Here is a 21,226-nt window from a genome sequence, read left to right on the forward strand (position 1 = left end):
TTTTGAGGGCATCTTAATTATAAAGCACTTAAACATACTGACAAGTTTTGTGGTTTTTTTGCCAATATCACACGTGCCATTCATATGGCTAGCACTGCGTGCATCATCTTGAGCAGCTTGGGGGATCACTTTCTTTGCACTACCAGCCCCCACCGTGCCTGGATTTTCCCAGGGCACAGTTTTGCTTCACTTGGACGGCCCTCCAGAACAGAGCTGGCCGGCAGCCCCTGCTCTCCCCGTAAGGCTTTCCCTCTCCGGGGTTGCCATCCCTGTGTCTCCCGCTCGCCCTCGCTCCGGGCCTACTCGACCAAACTCCTCCTTCCTCCTCCCGCCATAAGGGACAAGCGGCTTAGGGCGGTCGGTCGCTATAGCGACGGCCAATCAGGAACCCGGCGGGGCGGGGCCTGGCCGGGGAAAGTCGTTGGGCGCGCCCGGATTATGCGAGCAAAAGGAGCCTGAGGCGGGTGTCGCTGAGGGAAGACTCTGGCCGGTTCGGGCGCCAGGGGCGGGAGAAGGCGCTTGAGAGCGCTGAGGGAAGGTTCCCTCTCGCCTTTCAGCTCCTCGGCAGTGGGTCTCTTCGGGTCTTCGTCCTCCGTCGGGTTGGATTCCGGGGTGCTTCCTCTCAGCGCCGTCCGCCAGGCACCAGGTGAGGAAGGGCTGCAGCCCAGGCGCGCCTCCTAAGGGGGAGAGGCGAAAGTTTGGCAAAGCGCGCGCCTCACTTTTTTGGGGGGGGGGGGGGCTTCGGGCGCGTTTGCGTCTGCTTAACCCCATTCCGCCCGCGGTGGGAGGCTCACTTTGCAGCGAGTCCGGCTGGAAGTCGGCGGCGCTTGGCTCAGAGTTGCGCCCCTGCGATGGAGCCGCTCGGTTCCACAGGTAACGATTGGATGGACCGCTAACAAACGCATCTGGATTTCTGTAGGCATATAGAGAGGCAGGGGCGTAACCGGGGGTGGGGTGGGGGGTTGCAGCTGCCCCATGCCAAATCAAGTAAATAAATAAAAATGCTTAACTAGTAGAAAGATTTTGACAGGGTTTTTCCCCCTGAGCACCTGGGGTCAAAAGAAAGTACAGTGGTACCTCGGGTTACATACGCTTCAGGTTACAGACTCCGCAAACCCAGAAATAGTGCTTCAGGTTAAGAACTTTGCTTCAGGATGAGAACAGAAATAGGGCTCCGGCATGCCTGGGGGATGGTACCACTGTAATTTGAAACAACTGTTGTTGAGACATTCCGAATCTGCTAGACCGAGGATGATTGACAGGTGGGTGTCCTGCCCCCCCATAAATCCTGACTACACCCATGTATAGAGGGTGTTTCTGGCTGCAACTGCCCCCCCTTGCTTTGAGGCACATAAGTGGGTATTGCATACCAGCTGGGGGAAAATGATGTCTTTTTCCTTACTTTCCCCAACAGGTTGTTTTAAACACTGCTAGAGTTCAAAACACCAACCATCTGTTCCAAGGACATATTAATGTCTAGCAATGTGTGTGCAAATATACAGTGGTACCTCAGGTTAAGTACTTAATTCGTTCCAGAGGTCCTTTCTTAACCTGAAACTGTTCTTAACCTGAAGCACCACTTTACCTAATGGGGCCTCCCGCTGCCACTGCTGCACGATTTCTGTTCTCATCCTGAAGCAAAGTTCTTAACCCAAGGTACTATTTCTAGGTTAGCGGAGTCTGTAACCTGAAGCGTATGTAACCCGAGGTACCACTGTACAGGCTATGCACCCCATGCCTTGACTCTCTTCTCACCATTCCTGAGGGGCAAGTTTTAAAGATGGGGAATTTAGCCAGAAGTAGAGTTTACCTGAAGTTCCTTAATGGGAATTATGGCAAAATTCTGAAGTCATGATTCACAAACCAAAGCTCATTATCATCCAACATCCACAATATTGCACCAGTGCTCTCTTAACTTTGATAAGAGCTAGTATTTGGTATTTGAAATAAACATACTGTAGTTTAGTTCTTTCTTGAATCTTCAATAAAAAATGGATAAATATATCCTCAGCTTCTATGAAACTGAAATGTGTTTTTTGTTCATTTGGTAGAAAGCGATAAATCTGTAGGTACTGTTAATTCTGTAACTGCAAATCTAAAATGGGGCTTTTTGATAGGATTTAAATCATGGCTGTTCCCCTGTAAATAGGTGCTTAGCTCCAATAGCGTTTTTGTAAAGCTATTTATAGGAATCTCCCAGATCAGCTCATGCTGCCATGAGAATGTTGCAAGGTAGAAATTATTTGTCATGTTGTCAGGAAAAACTGCTCTCTATTACATACTCTCAAAATTGGAGTATGGATTGAAAATCTGTCATTTTTAAAGGAAAATCCAATGGTAAAACAATGCATTGAAATGCTAATGGGACCGTACTGGCTTGATCTGTTTTTTTGTTTTTTTAAGAAAGCTATTTAGTGCAGCGGCAACCAACAAGGTGTCTTCCAGATGTTGTTAGACTACAGGTCCCACCATCCCTATTGACAAAGTAAGAACACAAAATACATAATAAAGCAGAAACAAACCAATAACTCCTTCTCCCACAAACACGTTTAAAAGGCCACAGAATGTTAATCAGCCAACGTCTTGGTTATAAAGAAATGTTTTCACCTGGCACCTAAGGATATATAATGAAGGCGCCAGGTGAGCCTTCTTGGGGAGAGCATTCCACAAACAGGGAGCCACTGCAGAAAAGGCTCCGTCTCATGTTACCACCCTCTGGACTTCTCATGGAGGAGGCATCAAATGATTATTGCAGTGTCTGGATTGGTTCATATGGGGAGAGGCGGTACTTGAAATATAGCGGTCCCAAGCTGTTTAAGGTCTCATTGGTAAAAACAAGCACTTTGAATTGTGCCCGAAAACCAATTGGCAGCCAGTGCAGTTGGGCCAGGATCTGTGTGATATCCTCAAACCGTCTTGTCCTGGTGAGCAGCCTGGCTGCCGAATTCTGCACCAGCTGAAATTGCCAAGCTGTCTTCAGAGGTGGCCTTGTGTATAATGTGTTGCAGTAATCTAACCTAGAGGTTGCCAGAGCATAGAGGTTGGGTTTCAGCACCATCATCCTCAGGCAGCATGGCCAGTGGTCAGCATTGGTGGGAGCTGTAGTTTTAACAACACCTGGAGGGCCACAGGTTCCCCAGTCCTGGGCTTTCTAGATGGTACTGGAATGACATGGGTAGTGGCTTGCATGTTTCCATAGGAGCAAGTGAATCAGCCCTCTGAAGGATGCCATTTGGGAGATGTGATGGTACTGATCCCAGGCATTCATTCTCCACCCCAGGAGGTGATCAGAAGTATTAAAGCTGTCAGCATCATCTTGTGTTTGCTGCTTGTGTGCAGAGATATACGTGGACAGCCTGTCCCTGGGTATAGTGATCTTTGGATACTTACTTAGTTAAAACTTTTTTATCCCACTGTTCAGCCAAAGAAAATCTCCCAGAGTAGTTCACAAATATCAGTAATAGGATAGCTCCCACCCTCAGATTTGTAGCCAAAGACATGACACAAAAGGAAAAGGGATTAGGAGGGAAGAAGGAGCAAAAGCAACATTGAGCACTAGTTCTTTACTTCAGAGTTCTTGTAATCACCAGCTGGAGTAGAAATTTCTAGAAAATTATGACAGTCACGTTTATTGTCTCTCAGCTAAGCCAGTGGAGAGGCGTTGTACAGGCAACAACTGTTTTGCATGGGGTTATGTTCCTGACCACCGTGTGTGTAAGCCTATCCCGCCCCCTTTTCCTGCCACTTCTGGGTTGCAGCAGTGCATGTGCACAGTCATCAATTGGTCATTGCCTGCAGTCTCTTCACTCTCTCTCTCTCTTTCTGTGCTATAGTTTGAGGGAATGATTTCTCCATTAGCTATGTATTTAAATAATTTGCATGCATTTAACAATATATATTTCAAAATAACAAGAAAAACTATGTTGCATTTTTTTTAAAAAAAAGGAGCTCAAAGTGTAGCTTTTTAAAAAGTTTCAGTCTGAGATAAGGAGTTTTACTGGTTTCAAAGCTTCTTTGGACAGGTATAATTTATCTAACATATTGATTATGTCCAATGTGCATTGAAAAATCATATCACTTTTCTGCAGTGAATTTGCCGCTGCCTTCATACATATTCTTGCATGGTATGATAGTACTGGGGGAGGCATAGGATTCCTGGGAAGTAGGCTAGAACCAGCAGGCCTTATCATCCTCTGAAAATATAGGATGCAAATGTGTTCAACAATAGCTTAGTGGATCTTTTGCTAAGCAACTAGGAAGCTGTGCTGTTTAAGCAGAGAAGCATGAGTTCTTGTTTAAACCTTGCCCTCCCTGACATTTTCCTACTCCATTTTTTTACTGTTTTTATCCCAGTAGGTTTCCAGATGTGTGCAAGGATGAGGGTGCACTTGGAACCTTGAAAGAGGGAAATATAGCCACAGGGAGGGTTCTGGAGAATAGCAAAGCGGATGCAGAAAGGGAATAAATACATATCTATACACAACTACAGCTTTCCCACTCAAAATCACAACCACCAAATCTGCTTTTCTGAAGCCAAAATAAGTACATTGGATCATTTCCATGTATTGTGTTGTTTGTCCCTTAGCTGAAGGAATTCCAAGTCACTATATAATGTGGCATTGCTGTAGTCCCATCCTTTCTACCAGAGGATTATGGTGTTGGTAGACCATGTGGGTAGTTGATCCATGGCTCCAAGGGCTATAAGCTTCAATGGAGTGCATTGCTGGAATTCTTCTCAGACCATCATATCCCATGGACTTGGGGGGGATAAGCTGATTTAATTTCATTGACTGCAAAGGGATTACATCAGTTTAAACTGGAATACTTTGGCATAAGTGGGTCATGGAAAGGTCTGAAGATAATTCCGAACACTTCTGAGAATGCTTTGCTTCACATTTAAGATCTAATTGATGTGTAGTTAAGCTATCTAGAAAGGCGAATTTTGATTTTGACGTGTTGGGCATAAATCACAGGTTGGAAGACAAGAAACTGCCTTAGTCAGGCTATTGGTCCATCTAACTCAGTGTTGTCTACACTGTTTGAAAGAGTTATTAATGATAAAGTGATTTCCAAAATGTACAAATTGTTATTAGAATGGGAAATGAAAGAAAAGTCGGTGAAGTCGGTGATGATTCACTGGGCAAGAGATATAAGCCATAATACTGAAATGGCTGCATGGGAGAAGTTGTGGAATGTAGACCTAAAATTTACAGCATGTTATACACTTTCATGCAACTGCATGAAAATGATGTATGGTTGGTATTTAACTCCTAGTAGATTGGCAAAAATGTATAAATCAAAATCAAACACATGCTGGAAATGTAAAGAAAAAGAAGGTACTTTCTATCATATGTGGTGGTCTTGTAAGAGAGTAAAAGCTTTTTGGGAAATGATTTATAACAATTTGAAGAAAATGTTTCAGGTAACTTTTAATAAAAAAACAGAAGCTTTCCTTCTGAGGATCATAGATACTGAGATACCAAAAGACCCAAAAAACAAACAAACAAAAAAACTGTTTATGTGTGCTACAACTGCAGTTAGAATGGTTTTTGCCCAGAGTTGGAAAGAAGATGTAGTACAAACCAAGGAAGAGTGGCTAATTAAATTAATGATTATGCCAAAATGGCAAGGTCAACGTGTGTAATAAGAAACCAAGAAGAAGAAGAAGAAAATTATTAAAGATTGGGAGAAATTTGTGGAATGTTTGAAAAACTCATGTATGCAAACAAGCAGTTTAATATTTTATTAAGAGAAAATAAAGACTACCTTAATGTAGAAAATGCAGTATGAAAATTAAAACTAAAAAGAAACCACAAAAGGAGGGGAGGGAAGTCAAATATATGTGTATTAGAAATGTATGTGATTTGTGTTTTGTATGTTTGTAAATATTTGAAAAACTGAAAAATTATTTTTTAAAAAATGTGTTGTCTACACTGACTGACAGTGGCTTTCCAGGGGAACGGAGATGCCAGGCATTGAACCTAGGACTTAGAGCAAGCAAAGCAGATGTTATATCACTGAGCTATGGCTCTTATATTAGAACTACTGGTACTTTAACAATATCCTTTATTAAAAGGGCACATAAGTGGAGACTCTTCTTAATTTAGGACCAGCATGACAGACAAACTCCTTATAGTTTGCAAAAAGGTAGTGAAGGGTGCCTAACTTTGCTGCTGGGAGGAAGTGGGAAAGTGCTGGATTCGTCATTTCTCATTTATTTCACACAAAGTGCCAATCCCAGATTACATGTTATCCTGCAGTGTACCTTTGATAGTTCACACCATGCATGGTATCCCAGGTTGGAAATGGGGAGGGTGCCCCCCCATAATTTATGGTTCTATGCCAAAAAAGATGAGGTGTTTGTTTTTTTAAAACTCTAGAACTGCAGAGTCAAAAAGAGCATTGTTACGTCGCTCTGTGGTTTCCCAGAAGCACTTTATTGCACAATGTCATGATATTGTGAGCTGAAGTGCATGTTATGAACATCATGCAGAGTGTGCTGCTTAGTGACACTGGTCATAGCATGTTTGAAAAGGACAGCTAGTGTGGTGCCTTCCATCACCCCGGACTATTGGCGAACATCTGGACTGTACAACAGTGGCTACTCCGACTGTGGCATCAGTCGTGATGTCATTCTAGCACCTGGTATAGAAAATTACCTCTTCAATGTTGACTGCTTTTGGGAAGCGGTTGCATTGGTGGTAAACTCTCCAAGCTAGTTGCCAAAATGATGTAATATAGGAGGTCTTTGCATTATAGCTGTGATGATGCTATCCCACGGAAGCTGTTGTCAGCAATCTGAGCATGATGATTTGCTGTGCTGAGATTGAGCTCCTGTTTGGTTGTTCTTGACGAAAAGATACCGGTAACACGTGCTGTTTCCCAAGCAGAAGTTGGTCCAGTAGAAAAGATCACCTCCTTAATAATGTTATTAAGTGGAGTGCAGTGGAGACATAATCTGTGTGAAGAGGTCTTACCTGTTTAGTTCTTACAAGCAATTTAAAAAAATGGTTGCAACAATGTTCACCGTGTAGAGGTATGTTAAGTCAGGTACTTCAAAGTCAGCTGCTGTTTGAGATCAAAAATTCAAGTTAAAACCATGCTTCTGATAAAAAGGAGCTGCATACCTGGGGTTTGCTTAATATGTATCTCCTCGTGAGTATTATCATTAAATAGTTCTGAAAAAAACTAAGTAACTCTCATTATAAAGAAGCCTGGACAAGTGGGGTGTACACAGTAGTCAAAATACAATATGATATTTTCTACTAACAGTAGAGATACAAATGACACCCCCCCCCAAAAAAAAAAGAACAGAAGGATTTGAGAGCTAAATTTGGATCCTTGACTCACCACTTTGTAACTATGGATTCCAATTAGAATAAGTGAGGATTACAACTGGATGAGTCAATAGTGTATCTTTAGGTTTAACTCCATAATCCCGGGTACTGGAAGCATCACCCCAGATCCTTCAGATTATATCAAAACAGCATTTTGTGATGCAATTAATCTTAACATCTGTTAGTCTTCTTGACTGTCTTTGGATTTCTGCTACAGCAAAAGAATTGTGGTCAGTTTTGGGAAGGGCTATAGCTGAATGGGCAGTGCAGACTCTTTGCGTGCATAAGGTTCCAGGTTAAATCTTTAGCAACCTCGGGTAGGGCTGGGAAGGACTCTTGTCTGAAACACACACAAGTGTTGGAGACTCTTGCCTGGAACACTGAAAAGCAGATACCGGTAATTTAGAACTAGATGAACCAACTTGGGCAGCTTCCTGTGCTCCTAGCTTTTCCTTTAACCACACTCCTGTTTATCTATATCTTAGCATGTTTCAAGTGTTTAAATCATGCCATATACTTTATCTCAGTAATCTACAATAGTTCTGTGTGGTGTATCAGTAATATCATCTCCTTATTGTAGGTAGGGGAATGGGGACCGAGAGAATTGTGGCATCTTGTGAGTTAATTGCTGAGATGAGATACAAAATTGTGAGTTTCTGACTTGAAATTTTTGTTTCTATGTAGCACAAGCTTGTACATATAGGTATCTGTTTTTGACATTCCAGTCAGCTTGCACTTAAAGGAAACATTGGTTTATAATTATTTTGACTGCTGCTGACAGCACAGGTACACTCTATAATAAGAGCACTTTGGCTATTTTTCATAGGAAAAAATACCTTTGGGGAGTGGTGGGGAATTTTTGATAGAAAAGTGGCAGGGAGGAGAAGTGTTTAAATCCTTACCCTCCTATAACTTCCCAGTTCCAAGTCTACCTCCTAAAGATACTTTTTACAGGGAAAAGTAGGTTTGGGCTTTTGTTCCATTTATTTGCATCAGACAAATGAAGATTTTTAATGAACACAGTGAAAATACCGTCACTTGCATAGTAGTAGAAGCTGATTAAGTGTGTGTGTGCATGTGTTGAGTGTGGGGAGAATCTGCAAGACTGCCTTCTCTCAAGATTTTGAAGAATCAGCTCAGCTACTATTGAAAGACAGCTGACACCTGTGGGCATGCCAAGTGGTCATCGGTATAATGCATCGTAACTCGAAGTAACACTTTGGTGCTACAGTGTGGCATATTGAAATCCACCCTCTTCATATTAAGGCGAGCCTTTAATAAAAACTGCACATGAACTTAAACAAAATTAGATGTTGTCAGGGCTGCCTCAGGTCTCAGCTCACAAAAGACCAACGCCAGGTTCTTCTTATATACAAGGATGTTTATTGCAGTTCATTATTGCTTTCACAACCGAGGCGCGCAGCCCCGCGTCTCTTAGCCTAGACGTTTTAAGTCCCCTCTGAATCGGTCCCGCCCCTACACCAGCTTAAGAGGCTTGTGCTAGTCCACCTCTTCCTGTCTTTCCTTTTCCGCAGGGTCTTTCTGCCCCCCTGGGTCCCTTCTCTCCTGCTCTCTCCTGAAGCGGATTCCTCAGATGCCTGTTCCCCCCTCCTTCGTGCTTTGGGGCCAGGCTCCTCCTCCGGGCTCTCTCCATTTCCGCGCGCCTCCACATTTGAACTTGGCGCGCGTTCGCTACCCCTGACCTTCCTCTTGACACTTACACTACTCCCTGTACTACTCTCCGCCTCTTCCGGCAGGACGTTCTGCCCCGATCTCCTTCCCCTGTCTCCTTCCTGCTCTGCTCCGTGTGTCACACTGGGAACTCCACTCTCTTCACTTCGTTCCTGCTGGGAAGCCGGCCCCGATCTCCCACTCCCACTCGGGGTTTCCCTGCTGCTTCCCTGCCCCTGGCATGTCCCCCCTGTGAACCCCCTTGGCCTGACTAGGGGCGCCCCCTTCTGGGAATCCTCCGATTCACTTGAGAGACTCATGGAAGACCTCAAGTCATTGTCCTCCTCTTCCTCACAGTCCTGGGATTCTTCCCCATCGCTCTCCGTCTCCCCCCTCACCTGTGCCTCTGTCCCTGAACCCCTGACAGCATGTTTTTAGTAAGAAGTCTATGAGAGGTTGGCATAAACATAACAACAACAACAACAACAACAATTTATTATTTGTACCCCGCCCATCTGGCTGGGTTTCCCCAGCCACTCTGGGCGGCTTCCATAGAAACCAAAAATACACTAAAATATCACACGTTAAAAACTTCCCTGAACAGGGCTGCCTTAAGATGTCTTCTGAATGTCAGGTAGTTGTTTATCGCTTTGACATCTGATGGGAGGGCGTTCCACAGGGCGGGCGCCACTACTGAGAAGGCCCTCTGCCTGGTTCCCTGTAGCTTTGCTTCTCACAATGAGGGAACCGCCAGAAGGCCCTTGGCGCTGGACCTCAGTGTCCGGCAGAACGATGGGGGTGGAGACGCTCCTTCAGGTATACTGGGCCGAGGCCATTTAGGGCTTTAAAGGTCAACACCAGCACTTTGAATTGTGCTCGGAAACGTACTGGGAGCCAATGTAGGTCTTTCAAGACTGGTGTTATGTGGTCTCGGCGGCCGCCCCCAGTCACCAGTCTAGCTGCCGCATTCTGGATTAGTTGTAGTTTCCGAGTCACCTTCAAAGGTAGCCCCACGCAGAGCGCATTGCAGTAGTCCAAGCGGGAGATAACTAGAGCATGCACCACTCTGGTGAGACAGGTAGGGTCTCAGCCTGCTTACCAGGTGGAGTTGGTAGACAGCTGCCCTGGATACAGAATTGACCTGTGCCTCCATGGACAGCTATGAGTCCAAAATGACTCCCAGGCTGCACACCTGGTCCTTCAGGGGCACAGTTACCCCATTCAGGACCAGGGAGTCCTCCACACCAGCCCGCCCCCTGTCCCCCCAAAACTACTTTTGAGTACATAACTCTTGAGTCTGGGCAGATGACTGCGTTTTGCTTTAATAAGCATGCAGTGTTACCACAAACATTTAGAAACAAAAAAGAAAAACACCCCCTTTTCAAAGGTATTGGGCAAAAAGATTTCTTATCACCATTTCTATTCTCAGCTTCTGTTTATTTTTACTGGTATTACCCTCTCCTGAATTCACAGCTAGGGCCATCACTTTATTGGATTACAGCGAATGTCAGTTTGCATCAGCTGAAGGCTGCTTCTGATGTTGCATTTTAAATGTATACATTACACTGGGGAAACCTGGGCTTGTCACTGAGTCATCTCGGCTCCCTGACAAGTTCACAGGAATGATTTGCATGTTTGCAAATCTTTTTGTAATGTGTAGGCTCTCTTGAAGATTTTCCTAGAAAAGTTTCTACTGTCCTAAATCCTTTGGGATCTGACCTAGCATGCTTTGCTTAACCTTTATATTTGGAAAACAAAACAAAGTATGTTATGTTAATTCTTATGTTTTGTAAAAATATCTCAACTGTTTCTGAGAGCCAAAAGTAGTTTATTTGATACTTCGTTTGAGTGGGGAGATGAGTAATACATGCTTTCTGTGGCCTAAATGCTAAAACTAGTGCCCTCCAGATGTTTTCGACTCCCAACTCCGTTGGTCACAGGATCCAAAATGTCTAGAGAGGACCAGGCTAAAGAACAAAAGCTGCTATATTCAAACAAATCCCATGTTTCACTTAGAAATGATTATTACTCTGTGGGCATAAATATATTTGCTTCCTTGGGGACAACCACAACTTTTGACTGGTATTTTGCCAATTGAAGTTGCCTTAATTTGACTAGTATTCATTAAGTTCCTAATTAACTTTATGAAACAAATGCAATTCTAAATTGAAACATTTCTGTGGGCGAGGGGGGGAGGAGGAATTAACAATGGAAAGCTTGCCACCACATCACTGTGTGCTTTTTAAAGGCTATTTTAAACCCACTTTTCAATCATGTTATTTCATTATTCACACTTGTTTACATTCTCTAAAAAGCACCCACCTAAAACCATCAACACACAGCAAGTAGTCTTAGGGCTACTACTTCAGAAATGAACATGCACAAACTTCTGCCCTGTAACATAAATTCTCTGGTCCCTGGCTCTCCATTGTGTGTTTCTTCTGCCTCCAGAATGGTAAGGAGGAAAAAGCATTCAATCCCATGTATTTTACCATGTGGCTATTACATGGCAGGAAGTTTACATTTGTACCTACTTCTGTTCCTAATGTACCTACTGTGAAATGCCTCCTCTGACCTGTATGTTGCTGACCACTTTGGGAAACACATATCTGTTGTCAGTGGTGTCATGGACTCAGTTTCAGCAGAAGTGGATTTCTGGAATTCTAGCTGAGAGAAAAGCAGCAAGGAAGAAGACTGGGAAAAGGAGGGTGAATCTCCCCTCTGCCTTGTTCCCACCTAGCTGCAACCGTTGTACAGTAGTGGGGAAGCGGAGCCTGAGTCTTTTTTATATCATGTGTAGTTTGTTAAGTGCAGTTCCTGACCTGGGACGGCTTGAGATGGGTGTGCTTAAATAGCAAGGATTGTGCCATGTTGGTTCCTCATCCTTCAAAACATGTCCTTTCGCACTGCCATGCATCCCTCACCACCCACTTAAAGCTATTGTCCTTGCTCTGGTTGTGGACACTGAATATCTCTTATGTGTGACAGTTCTTTCAAGAACCAGCACCTTTTTTAACAAAGGAATGTCTGGAATGGCATTTACTGTAAGTGTGTTTAAAATTGTCTAAGAAAAGCCTTGGACGATGACTCAGCTATAGAAATTGCAGCACAATAAATGGGTGTTATGCAATTCTCAGTGTTTATGATGGCATCCAAATCTGCTTTTATAACATAATAAATGGGGACCCACAACAAAACGTTGCAGTGAATCCCAAGCCTTTAATATTAGCGCTCTTCTTCAGGTCTCTAAGCTGTCTGGAGCTTTAGTGCAGTTTGGAACTTGAAGAATGTAGAAAAAGATATATTAGAGGGGATTGTGATGAGGGTAATGGGTCTTTACAGTGTTTGAGTAATCTGCCCTTTCTCTGGAAGTCCACTGAGCAGGGAGGGGGTGGGATGAGAGAAGGAAGTGTCTGAAAGAGATGAAGAGGGATGGCTCCTCCACAGCCACAACAGAAAAGAAGGCCGCTGCCTAACTTTGAGGCCAGCCCCTAACATGAAATAAGCTACTGAGGCTCTCAAAGAAGAAATGCTCTGGGCTTTTTGACATAAGTCCACCAACTGGCCAGTGCAGTGCTTTGATATTATGGTTTTTGAGAGTACTGTGTGTCTGGAGACTTCTGTAGATAGGACTTCTAGACAGCTGTAAGCTTTTACACCTCCCCTGTAGAAATTAACCCCGGTTCACTGGATTAGAAATTGTGAGTTCTAACACATTATGTTATTAAAAGAGCATACGAGTGTGATTTTTGACACCATCTCTGTGGGCACAATTGCCGGAAAAGTTAAGCAGTGGCTAAGTCTACAGTCCTATACCTAGTTATTGCCTATGAGGTAGTCCTATTGAACTCTGTGTGTTTTGCTTCTTAGCAGATATGCATGGGATTTTGCTGTAAATCCCAAAGCAAAGGAAAGATGCTTAGGTCATGGCAAGTAACTCAAGCCCAGGAAAGCCATGGTTGCATTTAATGTATTGCTTTGAATGATTGAAAAAAGTTTATTATTATTACAGCACCAAGTTGAAAACTGTAAGAAGTTTTTTAATATAAAAACTGGCTATAAAACATTTTGAATCTAATAAATTGCTTAAATGAAAATGTATTTTCCATCATAGCTTTGGAAACTGTCCTGTAAGCTCTCATTTGTTTTTGTTATTTAGTCCTTACTTACAGAAAAGCCACTGTGTGTAATCTGATGATTAGCCCCACAGTGAATTTTAAATTAAAAACACTAGCAGAGCAGCTCTCATGAAAATCTGTGGCGTCCCCCATGGGAGCAAGAGAATGGAAATGGGGCCAGCTCACTAACTTCACTGTGATGAGTTTCCTGGAACTGAAAGGAGCAGGGAAAGGAAGAGGGGACTTTATATTGACACAATTCATCTCTGGTCTATTACTGCTGCCTGTAACTGTTTACAGGGCTCTTGGACTTTAATTGCTTCCTTGGAAAGCAGAGGCAAAACCTGCCTTACATATATCATCCTAACTGAGTATCCAACTGAGCGAAGTTGGCTCTTAAACTGCAGCTCCAATCTGTTGTCTTTTATACTCCAATCTGACATCATCAGCATCATTGACCTAACCTGAATTCAGACAAGGTGGAGGTACTATGTGTTGCAGGATCTCAAGCTTGGGAAGTTGGTAGAAGCCAATTTTGGACAAGGTTGTTCTCCCTTAGAAGGAACAGGTGCATAGCTTGAGAGTACTCCTTTGACTCCACTATGCCCTAGTGGCTAGGAGTGCCTATTTCCAGCTCTGGCTGGTTTGCCAGATATAGTCATTCCTACACAAGGAAAGCTTGGCCACAGGGAGCTGGTAACTTCCATGTTGGACTATTGCAGCATGTTCCGTGTGGGGTTGTCATTGAAGACAAGAAGCTGCAATTAATGCAGAATGCAACAGCGAGGCTTCTGGTTGATGTGTCTGACTGAACATGCATTACGCCAGTCTCAAAAGATTTGCATTTGTTTCCAGTTAACTACAGAGCCCAATTTAAGATATTAACACTGAAATATAAAGTCCCAAATGACTTGGGTCTCAAGTAACTGGTGCTTGCAAGTGCTCCAACGTCATGTCAGCTCCATTGGCTCTTTTAGCTATTGGATTTAATAATAATAATAATAATAATAATAATAATAATAATAATAATAATAATTTATTATTTATACCCCGCCCATCTAGCTGGGCTTCCCCAGCCACTCTGGGTGGCTTCCAAAAGAATACTAAAATACTATGATACATCAAACATTAAAAGCTTCCCTAAACAGGGCTGCCTTCAGATGTCTTCTAAAAGTCTGGTAGTTGTTGTTCTCTTTGACATCTGGTGGGAGGGTGTTCCACAGGGAGGGTGCCACTACCGAGAAGGCCTCCGTCTGGTTCCCCGTAACTTGGCTTCTCGCAGTGAGGGAACCGGCAGAAGGCCCTCGGTGCTGGACCTCAAAAAGCTGCTTCTAGTCTTTTAAAGTCTTAAACGGCTTAGGACCAGGTTATATTAGAGGCTGCTTTGCTATGATATGGGCCTGACTAGGTATTGAGATAAATGTTGGAGGCTTTGCTCTCAGGCCTGTCTTGGGAACCTTCTCTGTCATGATGCCTTGACCCAGAAATACCACCTCAGCTGAAATTTGGTGGGCTTCCTCTTGTTGCATTTTGTGCCAGAAATTGAAGATTTTAAAATTTCATTGGGGTTTCTAAATGTTCTGACACCTGGTTTTATAGCTGCTAGTTTGAATATATAATATCTTTTACTCCTGGCTTCCAGTAGCATTTAATTTCGCTTTGTTTTAAAGTGTTCACATTTTGCTATTGCTTTTAGAAATTGTTTGCCTGCATTTTTATTGATGATGATGATGATGATGTCTAAATTCAATCAGGAATAAAATGCATGTTCCACATGGCAACCTTGTATCAGGAAGATTATGTATTGAGATTAACCAGGAGGATTTTCACATGACCTTTTATTCAGCTGCTGATTGTCAAGGCTTTCTCTGGCTCCCATAACAGAACTGAATGTATCCTGTCGGATATCAGATGGAAAATAATAGGGTGCACATAGCAGTGTTTTTCTTCCACCACCCCTGTAGCCCTCTGTCTCCCAGCAGATACTCCTTTTTTGAGGGGACACTATTTGGCTCCTTCAGCTTCAGTGTAGCAATATTAGGCTCCTTCAATGGCCATTTGAAAGGAAGACATGTGCAGCAGCCACATGTGACCCTCTCCTTCTCAGGGGTGGACTTTGGTCATCTTTACCTCAGCAAAGCAAAAATTGCCACCCCCCCCATGGATCTTCTTAATTATGGATCTTGGCACCCTCTGTGGGGGAACTGCCCGCACCACCCTAAATCCAACAGGGGAAGAGTTATGATTTCACAGATTTTTTATTTAGTATTTTATGCTGTTGCTGTTTTGGGGAAGGTTTGTACTTGCCAAAATGTCACATTTCACTGCCAAAAAGTAAGGACCCCCAAGGTGAGAGTTCTATCCTGGTAGAGCCCATGCCAATTTGCATGGTTCCTGGTTCCAAGCCCTGCTTGGAAACACCCAGGATTGAAAGACTCTGATCTAAAATCCTTAAGAACCATTAGCAGCCTTCCCTAACCTGGTCAGATGTTCTGGATTACAACTCACATCAGCCCCAGCCAGCATGGGATTTGTAGCAAAAAAACATCTGGTAGGGAAAACGTCTGGAAGGGACTAGGTTGAGGAATGTTAGTTAGGACAATACTGAGCTGCCATTGGTCTAACTCTGTATAAGGCAGTTATACTATGTTGCAGTTTCCGGCATGGTGAAGAGCCACACCCTTCATTTTCACATCATTCCCTCTTACAAGAATAAAGTTTTTTCATGTTCTTGGTAGAAACAGCTGAGCAAAAAAAACCCCCAAAACCAAAAATTATGGTCGCAGATGTTTTTATGCTTCATGTCAGAGAAGCATACCTTGTCTGGTGGTGTAGCAATAAAACTAATAGCTATGTGCTAAGCAGGGTGCAGTGTGGTTTCAAATGGGATGGTGGACCAATTTGATAGTGTTGAGATTCCTGCATTGCAGGGGGTTGGACTAGATGACCCTTGGGATCCCTTCCAACTGTACAGTTCTATGATTCTATGGCAAAAATGAATGTGTATCATCTTTCTTTTTGCCCTTTTACAGTGTGAGGGGCCAGAGCGAGAGTGAACATGGCGCTGGCTTCCTGGTTTGGGTGGAATGAACCCCCCAGTCGCATTTCTCAGAGGAGCCCAACAGAAATGGTGGTGGAAACTCTTATGATGGAACTCAGCTGGCAGATCAAGGAAGCTGAGAAGCAGCATCGGGAACGAGAGAACGAGTACCGCAAGATAAAGTCAGGTGTTGACTATGGGTGGCTAGTTAGCTACCCCAAGCACAGCTACGATATCAGTCCAGGGGAGCGTCTGCAGCTGGAGGACATGTGCTCCAAAATACATCCCTCCTACTGTGGGCCCGTCATTATTAGGTAAGCTGAAGTCTTCTGTCAACCTTCTCTGGCTATGGCTGTACGCTCACCAACAGAAATGGAAAATATGCTGGTTTTCCCACCTTCCACAGTTTGTAAAGTTTCTCAGAAGCATCATAATGCTGTTGCTGTGGGTTAAGAGAGTGAAGATCTCAGTTAAGTGATGCTTGAAAGGGAGTGTCTTGAGCTTTGCTGAAAATATTGGTTCTCATTTTCTCTTAAAATCCAGTTTCACATCCTTATGGCTATGCAGATGAAACTCAAAGTGTACTGGCAATACTTGGTGAAAGATAGCATAGACACTTGCTTCTTTGTTTGAGTAACTGAACTGGAATAAATATGGCAGAATACCGGTAATCTGTCTGTTACAAACATGGGTGAACAGTACAAAAGCAATGCAAATGACCTAACATTGATTATGTTTGTGTGAATGCAGCATACAGCCTGGGTGTCTTGAGCTATTTTGAGAGCCTTCATGTGAATAACTTGAAAGAAATGCATAATAAATCTTTTCCAAAATCTGTATTAGGAATATAGCTTTTATTAGGCCATCTTGCAAGCTCTCCAGAAATTTGCATCGGATGGTAACCAAAGCAAAGTGAAGCAAAAAATAAAATAAAATAAAATAAAAAAATGGTGGTAAAGTCATCAATATTTGTAATGGATGTAGTAAACCCTTTAGATGTGATTCTAGTTCTTCATCTCTCCTGCAAAAAACATGCACCTACCATATCTGTTCATCTGAATACCTCATTATTTAAATGGCAAAAATTTGATTGGATTAATAGCTGTCTATTATCCACTTGATGAATCGAATATATTCCGATTTTGGAAAAGGGATCTTATTCTTAAGGGGATTTTTGTTGTAACTATAGATTAAAAGAGCAAATATTTGTGCCTTAGGATTTATACCCCAGGTTATGAATTAGTTTTTTGGCTTCTTTCCTCCCCATAGATTTCGGCAGCTTGTTTCTGAATACGAACCAGAGGTCTCTGAAGTTTCTCGGCTTTTTCGTTCCGTTCTCCAAGAAGCCATGGAGAAGAGCAAAGAGGAAGAAGAGGCAAAGAAGCTTGCAAGGCAGTGGAACACAAAGCACAAAACCAGCCTCTCTCTCATGACATTCAAGTCCCGAGCCAGGATTCTGCCCTTCAGTAGTGACATCAAGACCATTTCGGAAGATGTTGAGAGGGGCACCGATCCAGCCAGAAGGGCATGGAGCATGCCTGAATTCAGGAGCACCAAGGACTACTGACTCTATTTATAACACTCAGATTTTGGGAACAGACCGTCTTATTTATTCATTTTTGTGTGACTTTTTCCTATGTCCCGTTGTCCCTTCTTTCTTTGTTCTGTGGAGAGTTCACATTGATTGCTTCTTAGGCTTCTTTTAACCCGTATATCTCTCTGTGTGTTCCTGTTTTCATATGGACTGGTCTCTTAATATAAACAGCCAGCTTGGTTCACTATGGGATGTGTGACAAATGCCAAACCACTCAACCTATTTTGCTTTAAACCGAAAAAGAAGCCCAGAAAGTAGTTGTGAGAATCAGCCCTGTGTTTCTGTTTTACCCTCTTTTATAAACATCTCTCTTTCTTTTTCTCTCCTGATGCCCACAGTACTGCAGCTGATGTACATACTCTCTGGACCACATGCCATATCAACCCTAGCCAAACACTGAGCAGAATATCAAAGGGTCCACAAACACAATTGTCATGCAGCAGGTAGTCAGCACAAAATAGGATAGAAGGGGATTTCTGACAAAAACTGGAGTGGAAATGGCTGGTGTTCGCTTATCAGTCCAGTGAATATGATTAGTATTTACTATTGCTGTTGATTTTGGCCCACAAATGTAATTGATTACCCCCTGCCCCCAATTTGTATTGTGCTTCTTTTATATTGAAATGAATGGGGTGGAATTATGTAATGAGAACATAATTTACATCCTTATGTATGTAAGTCCTTCTGTCACAATGGACAGTGAGACAAAGTAACAGCTTTTGGTGGAATACGAATTGCAGTGGAATGGGAAGCTAAGCCTGACTGGCTATGACCAAGACCTGCCAATATCAAGGTGATCCCTAAGCATGTTATTACTCGTTTGGAGCGCTGTCCCCCTCAGAAAGCTGTCATTGCACGATCCTAACCAGGCATATGCCCCATCTTATAACTGGCTACTTCTGTGTAGACATGAAAAACGTTCTTGGGGTGGGGAGTGTGGAGGGATTAAGATACCCATGCAGACACTTCAGTGCTGTTGATCATGAGGCTGTACTATGGAGGGCTTGTGCAAGTGTCTCTGTTTCTTGTTGCCGGTAGCTCTTTAAAGCTAGAAAGAGCTACTGGCTGTTATGCTAGAAGGAGAAGCGCTTTGATGTGCTGTTTCCATGGTGCAGCTCTAAAGCAGCTGCTGTCACATTTCAAATCAGAATTGGAAATGTATTTGAGCTTCTGCAGGAGAACTTTTCAGCTGGGTGGTGTTTTTCTTCTCCATGAGAAGGAAATGAGCTTATATTTTCTGAATGTTAGACACTGTTATGCATGAAATATGCCCAGTCTGTCTACCTCTGGATGACAAATTGCAACCCTGGCAAGAAAGGGCTGGAATTATTTTCGAGTAGCTTAAGATAAATCCAGAGGATAACTTTTAAAGATAGGTCCTTAGCTTATAGCAACATATTTGCTTGGGCCCAACTACCGTATTTTTCGCTCTATAAGACGCACAAGACCATAAGACGCACCTAGGTTTTGGAGGAGGAAAACAAGAAAAAAATATTCTGAATCCCAGAAGCCAGAACAGCAAGAGGGATCGCTGCGCAGCGAAAGCAGTGATCCCTCTTGCTGTTCTGGCTTCTAGGATAGCTGCGCAGCCTGCATTCGCTCCATAAGACGCACACACATTTCCCCTTACTTTTTAGGAGGGAAAAGGTGAGTCTTATAGAGCAAAAAATATGGTAATTATCTGTACACAGGGCACAATCCAGACAAAGTTGAATTCTTTTCAGTTTATTTAGTTTAATGCAGAAATACCTGGAAGCAGGTAAAATATTTCTATTAGTATGGCATGAACCAGCCAGTCATTCTATATTATGTAAATGGTACAATAGGTTAATTGACTAACGAAGCTGTTTATTTGGTTGTGTTCCACTGGAAACTAAGACTATTGACTCTTGATATCTGAGTTAGCTGGTTTCTGAGTTGTGATTGCTTTCAGGCAACTCTTGTTAAGTGAATGGGGTACTTAAAGGTTCAGAGGGCTTTGTGTTTCATACCGTATGCCACTGTCACCTGGACCCTTTTATTTTTGCTAAGATTTCTCCTGGAGTGATTTTGCTAGCTTTTGGGATCTATCTATCTATCTATCTATCTATCTATCTATCTATCTATCATCTACACACCCACAGACCCACGCAAGATGGGACAATGTGGATGCACTGTACTAAAGAATTCACTCTCTCTCATACACACAAACTTTCCCTAAGACACCAGCAAACTGCATTATTTTAATATGAAGCAAACTCAGGGTTTCCAAATGCCAGATCCAGTTTGAGCTGGACCATTTAAACTCAGTAGCAGAGAAAGAGACCCAAAATATTTTGACAATTGTACAACTGCTATGCCACTTTCTACACCTATGAATATTTATTTGTTTATGGAATTTGTATACTGCTTTTCCTATGTGAAAAAGAAACTATGTTTTAAAAAATACTAATGTAAGGGCTAATGGGATTAGCTCTGTTCCTCCCTGCTTGTGTTCTCCATAGCCCACAAAAGTGCTTAGCACCCTAGGATAGTTGGGGAGATAGTGCCCCAAATGAATTATCTTAGGCTATGGTGATCTATATTTGATAGAGCATTTTTTAAAACTTGTGTGTTCTCATGTGGTATCTGTCCTTTCTACTGTATATGCACATGTTTTTCTTTGTCTTAGGGCCTCGTTCATAAGGGAAATTGACAAAAAAGTATAAAAGCCATTTTCTAACATTGCCATTTGACCAACTTTTGTATCAACAAGTGAACAATTCTTTGCTGTGTTAAATTCTGAAATGCATTCTTTAATTTTAGCTGTCCCATTGTCCTGTGATTTTTATATCCAGTGTTCTACTTATTAGGAATTTCAAAATTATTGCTGACATTGTGCAATCTGAGTGCTCCTTAAGATGGCTTTCCCCCCTAATTTAATTTCTTTTTAGTACAATGTAATGTATTTTCATTTATGTCAGAATTTCTAAATCTCTACAATGAAGGAATACCCTAGTAGCTTAAGTGCCCAAGACCTGAGCAGTTACTCTCAGTTTACAGCCTTAAAGATGCATCACCACTGACCCACTGGCTCAGGTCAGATGCAGTGCTAAGCCAAACCATGTCTTGGCATGAACAAAGAAATGTGCAGGTTCCCAGAGAGGAATATGACTGCTCTTCTCATCTCTTGACGTGAGCTAAGAAATAGTTTAACTTAGCATTACATCTGAACCAGGCTCATGGTCGATCTTCCCCCAGACAAACCATGAGTGGTAAATCACAGAACTAAGCTTGGCTACAGCTTGTGAAAGCAGAAGTCTTGATTTGAGTGTAACACTAAGCCAGAGGTCGGCAAAGTTTTTGTGGCTTGGGCTGCTTCACAGTCCCGCAGACGCCACGGTGGGCCGGAGTGCGCACACACGTACATGTGCAAACGCTATTTCTGACGCTCCTTCTGGTGCGGAGGAGGCGTGTGCAGCTTCCCACTGGCTGCAGGAGCTTCCTG

The 21,226-nt window shown here is 42.9% G+C and overlaps 1 protein-coding gene across 3 annotated transcripts; it reads left to right on the top strand.

Annotated features, from left to right (window-relative positions):
• The first annotated feature begins 403 nt into the window (after nucleotides 1–403).
• RD3 (RD3 regulator of GUCY2D) lies at nucleotides 404–20,543 on the top strand. 3 transcript variants are annotated; one of them, XM_081186122.1, is made up of 4 exons: nucleotides 404–646; nucleotides 2,404–2,485; nucleotides 16,159–16,480; nucleotides 17,436–20,543. In XM_081186122.1, exons 3-4 carry the CDS (start codon nucleotides 16,185–16,187, stop codon nucleotides 17,731–17,733), a joined length of 594 nt encoding a protein of 197 aa, XP_081042248.1. In that variant the 5' UTR covers nucleotides 404–646; nucleotides 2,404–2,485; nucleotides 16,159–16,184; the 3' UTR covers nucleotides 17,734–20,543. The 3 variants fall into 3 exon arrangements, with proteins under 3 accessions (XP_081042248.1, XP_081042246.1, XP_081042247.1); XM_081186120.1 differs by lacking the exon at nucleotides 2,404–2,485 and having other exon boundaries at nucleotides 405–646; XM_081186121.1 differs by lacking the exons at nucleotides 404–646; nucleotides 2,404–2,485 and adding an exon at nucleotides 14,906–15,052.
• Nucleotides 20,544–21,226: the final 683 nt, after the last annotated feature.

The sequence above is a fragment of the Podarcis bocagei genome (genome assembly GCF_964188305.1).
Source record: "Podarcis bocagei genome assembly, chromosome: 3".
In the NCBI taxonomy this organism is placed as follows: domain Eukaryota; kingdom Metazoa; phylum Chordata; class Lepidosauria; order Squamata; family Lacertidae; genus Podarcis; species Podarcis bocagei.